This window comes from Pteropus vampyrus, unplaced genomic scaffold (assembly GCF_000151845.1).
Source record: "Pteropus vampyrus isolate Shadow unplaced genomic scaffold, Pvam_2.0 Scaffold90, whole genome shotgun sequence".
NCBI lineage: Eukaryota > Metazoa > Chordata > Mammalia > Chiroptera > Pteropodidae > Pteropus > Pteropus vampyrus.
The window spans coordinates 2813076-2820570 of record NW_011888871.1 but is presented as its reverse complement, the minus strand read 5'-3'; the positions used below and the strand labels follow the sequence as shown (position 1 = coordinate 2820570).

General features: G+C 52.8%; 1 protein-coding gene across 1 annotated transcript in view; it reads right to left on the bottom strand.

The window, feature by feature from the left end:
• Window positions 1-6974, bottom strand: part of CYTH3 (cytohesin 3) — a 17511-nt gene extending 10537 nt beyond the window's left edge. The window contains exons 1-5 of the mRNA XM_023532770.1: window positions 6892-6974; window positions 5643-5707; window positions 5235-5301; window positions 504-622; window positions 7-79 (exon numbers count right to left, since the gene is read on the bottom strand). Of these exons, the coding sequence (XP_023388538.1) occupies window positions 7-79; window positions 504-622; window positions 5235-5301; window positions 5643-5680 (297 nt within the window). The 5' untranslated portion in view covers window positions 5681-5707; window positions 6892-6974. The remainder of the gene's footprint in view (window positions 1-6; window positions 80-503; window positions 623-5234; window positions 5302-5642; window positions 5708-6891) is intronic.
• Window positions 6975-7495: the final 521 nt, after the last annotated feature.

The following is a 7495-nucleotide window of genomic DNA, read 5'->3' as shown; positions in this document are numbered from 1 at the left end:
CAAGGCCTGTACGAGGTTGAGATCCGCAAACTCGTGGAGCTCAACGAACGCCTGAAGCACTTTAATGTTAAATTCATCCCTAGAAAGACAGGGGCGTGTTTTACAGCCCGCTGCGGGCCACCTGGTCCATTTAAGACAACTGCTTCCTAGAGCCAGTGTCTGCGGAAGCTGCTTTCCCGGTGCTTCTGCCTGCAGGCTTAGTGCAAAGGAGACTCCGGGGTGGGGGGGGGCACTGCCTTTACTTCACAGCTGGGGGGCGTCAGGGCGACATGGCCCCAAACACCAGCCGCCACGGCCGACATGCGAGCACGTGCCGGGCTGCGGGGTGCCGTCCTAGGGGCTGGTGCCCCTTCGCGTTCCGTCTTCAGACGACCTGGGGGGCTGGCGCCCCACTGCCCCGCTTCATGGGGTACTCTGAAGCTCAGGGGTGAAGCGCCTGCGGGGTGGCAGACCCTGAGGAGGAGGGCGGGCCCAGGCGGGGCTGGCCACGCCCCTTCGCTCACCTCTCCCCCAGGTAGTCCCCGATGACGGTCTTGTTCAGGCCCTCGCCCTTGTACAGGAACTGGGCCACGGCCTCCGGGGAGCTCTGCAGCAGGTCATTTTCTATCAGAAACTGGATCCCCTGAGGACAAGCAGGAGAGAAGCAGCGGCTTGGGAGGGTGGCCTGGGCAGCAGGGCACCGCGTGCGACGACCTCACTGGTCTGAGAGGGCACAGCGGAAGCCACACGACCTGATCTTCACTGCTCCACGCCGCACTTATCCGCCGAGCAAAGCACAGCCAGTCCTCTTGGGTCCTCCCGGCCTCTTAACAGGTTAGAGCACAAACAGGCCCCCGAGCAAACCACTGGGAGCGACAACGCCAAGCTCCCCAAGCCCGGGAGATGGCCTGCTGCGTCTGGGAGGAATCCTTTCCCAGCCCCAGCCTCCTTCCCCTTGCCGTGGTCACTATGCACTCACTTTCCCAGCTTCCCCTGCCGCTGAAAATGACCCTGCGACACAGGTCTGGTCAGACAGACAGAAGTCTGTAGGGAGGACCCAAGAAAGCTGCTGGTTTCCTGATGAAGGGGACCCAATGAGCAAACACAGGCAAACATCTGCCCTGAGTGCGGATGTGACGGTCAGCCCTAAGGGCCGTGCACAAAGGCAAAGACAGGCCCTCGGTCCTGTCACCTGGAAGCCACTCGACACGCCACCTCTGCTGTGTGAGGAGTCGGCCCCCTGCGTGAGCTACCTTCCTGGGATCTGCTGTTACCTGTAGCTGACTGTGTCAACCGACTGCAGTGCCACTGAGCCTCAGACAGTCTCAATCCCTGTCCATCTGAAGGGCCGAGGGAGCACAGCCATGACCTCTAAACGAAATGCTGGGGAGGGGCCATCCTGGCCCAGATTAGCCGTCTCCATCTCGTGGGAATCCTAAGAGCAGAAACTTACCTCTGGCCCAGCTACCGAGTTGGTTTCAAAATATGGGTTGGCAAAGCCCCGTAAGGGACAGGCAATTCTGCCGTTTGCCCAGAGGCTGTTTCTACAAACTCGGAGATGACCTTCCTGCCGACTCCCCTCTACCTCTCTCCCTCTCTCTCTCCCTCTCTCTCTCCCTCTCTCTCTCTCTCTCTCTCTCGCTGCCCTGACCAAGCTCCCGCCCGCCCACAATCCACCTGTAGTCTGTTGTTTTTATTTTTAAATACATGAATGTCCACAGGATCCTTATTTAGAAATTTTAAAACTGGAACCAATGGTCAATAAGAGAACAGATAAGTACATTTTGGTACATTCATATGATGCAAGACGATACAACGGAGATGTGGACCAAACAACATGGATGAATCTGCCAGACGTGACATGCAGTAAAAGGGCTCAGTATATTTTAATCCCATTTACGTAAAGTTTCAAAAAAGCAGCGCTGATCTATCGTGACGGAGCAGAGTTCGGCCGCCAGGGGGCGACGCCAGAAAGGCCCCATGATGCTCTACAAGTGCGTCTTGTCCCAGGCAGTGGCTGTGTGCCCCCGGCAGGGCCGTGGCTTTGAGAGGGTCCTGCACCCACAGAGCCCTGCTGTCTTTATCCAGTGTCCTCGTACAGAAGAGACGTCGCACTCCATGGAGGCAGAGCTCGGAGGGATGGACCCACAATCCAAGGAGCACGGAGGGTTGTGGGCAGCCATCGAAGCTGGGGGAGGCTGGAGCAGACGCTCCCTGAGTCTCCAGAAAGAACCCGCCCTGCCCACGCCTGGATTTGGGACATGTGGCCTCCTGAACTATGAGACAATACTTGGTGTAATGTGTCAGGGCAGCTGTAGGAAACAAATACACTAGGTAAACACTAATATTTTAGAAATCCTACCTTATTGCTATTTTTAGTGGTTATTCTTACAATTTTAACAAATTTTAAACTTATCTTCATCTATCAACATCTAGAAAACTTTAGCCGACTTTTACTTCGCTCTATCCTTGCCCCGCTGTAGCTTCATACTGAAATAACCGGGGACTTTAATTTTTAAAATATTTTTTCAGTGATCACTCTGAGACGTAGTGATCAGTTGTGCTGGTTTCTCTGCCTGTCTCTTTTGATCCTGGTCTCGCCCTCGGAGTCCCTTCCGGTCTGGAGGGGGGCTGCTCCAACCTCAGTGGTGAACTCCACTCGCTCTTCTCCGACCTTGGGAAGCAGTCTCCCACGGTCTCTGACTCAGCAGACTTGCTAGGGACAAGCTCGTCATGATTCCTATCTCTGCTCAGAGAATCTGGTCTCTCCTTCCCGGAAATTTAGTGGATTTTCTCTTCATCCACAAGTTTCCCAGTATTTTACTCGATATATTTACATACTGGTCTTTTAAAAATTTACCCTGGTTGGCATTAGAGCCCTTTGATCTTGGTGTTTCTTAAGCTCGTGCTGAAAAATCCCAGTATTTGTTTGAAATCCTTACTCTGCTTTCTTTGACTTCGACGACTTCTATCAGGCAAAATTTGAGCAGCTTAGTCCCGTCTTCCAGGTCTTACTGTCGTTCCGGGCGAAACCATGGAGAGAATTATCCAGCTCTGTCTTCTAGCTCACGAATCCACCCTCCACCATGTCCTTTCCAATGGTACAGCCCAGCTCTCAGGTCTTCACGTGAAACTATTTTTCATTTCCTAGAATTGTTTTTACAACTCCGTTTTTGTATCATGGATAAGGAACATCCTATCTCTTTGATGATGCTCACAATATATAAAAATATCCTATTTTTAATGTTTCCTTCTGTTGCTTCTGCTAGGTCTGCTTCCTCCTGCGATCGTTCTGTCTGTCGAATTTCATGTGTCTTTCCTGGTGTCAGTTTCTCCGTACATGTGGCGGCCCCTGGTTGGGCGTTGGCCTCTGCAGTTAGACCCTCAGTGGCCTAACCAAATACTGTCTGTCTCCAAGGCAGGTGCCTTCAGGCATCTGGCAGAGGAGCAGGTTTTGCAGCCAGGTGTTCAGTTCCTGGTCTCTGGGGCTTCTCCTCCTCCGTGTTATCGGCCACTGAAGGCACAGCTTGTTTTCATAGGATAGGTATCTTGTCCCCTCTTGCTTCCCTTACTTAGGGGCATGTACTACTGCTCAGTGCGAGCTCAGCAAAGGGTGAAGAGTCTGGATGTCGCTAACACGACCCATGTCCCATGCCTGCAGCCTCGGGGCATGCTGAGCCCTGACGTTGCTGGCCTTTCCGGCAAGTTCTTTCTCGTATGTGCTTTAGGCTTTTATTGTTTCTTTCAAGGATTCCTCAATTTCTAGTCCACTGGAGGAACTCCTGCCCGTTACAGATTTACATCTTACATTTTTAAGGTCATTTCCAGGTAATTGGGAATAAAAGGGAGAGGCTGTAGAGTGTTTTTGGCTTCACTGACCTAATCTGTCTTTCTTTCCTCTTATTCATTATAAACCCAAGTGCTACTTCTGGATAGCTAGCGCAAATGAATGAACACAAAGCTCTGTGACTTAAATAATTTCCTCCTGGTCTGAAACAATGTATCTACTCTGACAATAGCCTGTGTTTCACAAGGTTACATGGTTTAATAGGCACGTAGGAGTCGGGGGAGGGGGGACGGAGGTCTGACATAGTTTTGAATTGTGTCTGAATGAGCTCATCCAGTGCTATCATGGACTGGACGTTTACGTCCCCTGAAAATTCATGAGCTGAAACCCAGGCCCCAACATGACAGTATTAGAAGGTGGGTCTTGGGTCGGACGAGGTCTTGAGGGCAGGGCCCTGGCCTGACAGCACAGTGAGCAGATGGCTGTCAGCCAGGAAGAGGGTCCCCCTGGAACCCCACCCTGTTGGCACCCGCATCTGAGACTTCCAGCCTCCAGAACCTGAGGAACTTAATTCCCGCTGGCTAAGCCCACATCTGCGGTACTTTCTTATGGTGGCTCAAGCTGACGAAACAAGTGCTATCACGGAGTCTAAAAACACACGGAATTTTGATAATTTTTCCCAGCAAAAGCAAACATACAGACTAAACCTGCCATCTGCTTTTATCCAGCAACATAATTACAAATAGGTTGTCGAACGGAACTAATACTTAATATTTAAAAAAAAATTTTTTAGGGGAAGAATACGAAACAAAGCCTGTGGAGCGACTGGCAGCAGCCGAGGCTCAGCTGATGAAACACTTGCTTCCTGCAACACGGCCAGCAGACACCACAGGGCTGACCATGGTCTGGGGTGTCCAGGCTGGGCTCAGGGCTACCTGTGAACCCACCCCAGTCTGCAGGAGTCTGGGACGAGCAGTGGCTACAGGCACGGACCTCAGAGTCGGATTCTGTGACAAGGACATGGGGCGATCCCTTAGATGCTCTGTGTCCAAGGTAACGGCTGAAATCTGGACAGTTCCTTGGTCTTTGACACAGACATCTTTTTAAGGCAAATGAAGGGGATGACGTCCTCTTACCTGAATCACGCAGGCCATCTAGACGCTGCTCAGCTGGACCCCCGCCCTCTGCCCCCAGGACCCTGGGACTCCCTGGCGCGGGGCCTGCCTCAAACAGGAACCAGAGGGCCTGGCCTCACTCAGGACTTTGCAAAGAAAGGCCTTTCGGTCTAGGGGCCAGTTCGACCGACGCTTTTGCTTCGCCCCACTCATCAGCGGCCCTTTATCTGATAAAAATTTAAGACCAAGTCTCTATTTTTTATGAGGTGATCTGACCATCTTTGTCCAAAGGGAGTGAGCCATTAAAATGGGCCAATCTCTCGCAGGCCAGAAAACTGAAAACGTTCTCTTACCTTCTTGGGATCCATGTTGAACTTCTTCCTCCCCATTGCTATTTGCTTGTTCCTCTGAGTGGTTTTGCTATGCATCAGAAACAAGAAACTGTCACCGGACATTTGCACAGAGCGCGGTGCGTGTGTGCGGGCCACAGCCCCCCGAGACCCTGTGTGCGTGGCTGCCGTGGCTTTTCCGCATTTGAAAACTTCTTCGGGAAAAGCCAAGGGTGAGAGGCAGCGGTGTGAGGAAGGCGCATCTAGGTCACTTACGCGCTGGCGAGCGCTGAGGCGGCCATGCTGCCTCCTGAACTAGGGGACTGGGCAGGGACAGGGCTGGGGGAAGCGCCCTGACTCCCCGGGGAAGCGGGGACAGCAACTCCTCACGGGGCGGTGGCCACGGTGGCCGTGGTGGTGGTGGCGGTTTACCTCTCCTCTGCAGACGTCAGGCTGTCAATCTCGGTCATCACCTCCGCGATCTCATATTTCAGTCTCTGTCAGAAAAGAAGGACGAACGTGGGGGTGGGGACTCCGCCTCCCTCCTCCTGGACTCAGGAACGTTAGCCGCTGGGAGCCGCTCCCTGAGGGCTCGCCTGCACCCACAGGTGCGGGGACACCAGTGCCTGTCACTGGTTCAGAGAGAGCCTCCCAGTCAGAGCACCCAGCGCCGGAGCAGGCAAGTCTGTGCTTGTCCACCTCTCAGAGGAGACCAGGGGGTGCGCTAGGCAGGCCCGGGGTGTCCACACGCAAAGCCGAGAAGGGACACCGGGGACACCGTCGCCGTGTAAAGGGACTAAAGCACAAGAGCAGGGCAACCTCGGTTCGGTCACGTCACCCCGTGTGCCCACCTGCCTCCCGCTTCAGGCCGGCGACGTCCTTGGGACGACCAGGGCCGCAGATGAAGTTAAAGCTTTCAGAACAGGCTCCCTGACGGCCAGCTCCGGGGCGGTCCCCGTCACCTGGCATGAGGCGAAGCACCGTGGACAGAGCCCGGAAGCAGCGGACTCCCCCGCAGCTCACGGGCCGAGAGGCCTCTGGCCACTCAGCCCCTCGGGGCCTCAGCTATCTGGGCGCACGAGCGAGGCCGTGGGCACTGTTATTATTAGTGTCCAAACAGAACCATCGACCTTAAAATACACTCTAATTCTTCAACCAAAGCACCTATTCTGGGTTACCTGATTTTTCCAAGAACGAAGGACAACCTTAGAAGACAAAGTTCCACCGCTTATTTTCAAATATGAAGAAATTTTTATTAGAAATCCTCTTAAGCTGTGTGCCGAGAAACTCCAGACTTAAAATGCGAGCTCTAGTAGAGAGGTATGGTCTGGACAAGGCCTGGTCCTGCAGCCAGTGGCCCGCGAGGCCACATTTACATTGGCATGACAATGTGCACAACACCGGGTCCACTACACAGTCTTAGAGAGCAGTATGTCTAAGGATTGCTGTCGTTTCAAAATGCCCTCGTGACACTGGAGTCATGAGTCACTTACTGCTGACGTCAGGTCCACACTGCCTGGCGGGCATGGTCTCTGCTTTACCAACTTGGACACGTTACACTCTCGCTCCGTTCCTCCGTGTGGCTCAGCTATGCAGATGCTGGACACTGATTTTTTACATTTGCATCAAGCTACCCGATTTACTATTGTACCTAAAAGCAAAAACTGAAAGATTTTCTTACCTCGATGTCATCAATAAGTTCCTTTTTTCTTCGACGAATGTCTAAAAGTTCTTCTCTCTCTTCTAAGGAGAGGTCTTCAGGCACTGGAAAAAAAAACAAAACCAAAATCATATTCAACAAACAATCGCTTCTCTGGAGAACAATTTGGCAATAGCCGGTAAGGCTGAAGATGGGCACGGGAAGCCGGCAATTCTGTACACAGGTGTCACCCCAAAGGAACCCTGGCACGCAGACCACGAGTAAGGTATTCAGAGCAGCACTGTTTATAAAAGAAAACAATCTAAATTCCATTTGTAAGAAAATGAATAAACTATAGTATATGTAGAAAAAAGAATTCCCCCCCACCCTCCACCCCAAAAGAGGCTAAACTCAGTCTATCGACACAGATGAGCTTCAGAGAACAGAACTCCAGAGCAGGCTGAGGCCTGGCACTGTGTGTGACCCTGTCACAGGGCAGAAAATCGAGCATCAACCTGTGAGCGTTTGGTGATGCTCATGTGCACAGCAGAGTGCAGCAAACGCACCGGAAGAGGAAACACCAGACTCCTGGGGTGGGGGTGGGGCGCCTCCTGAGAGGGCCTGGGCGGCAGGAAACACAGTCCAG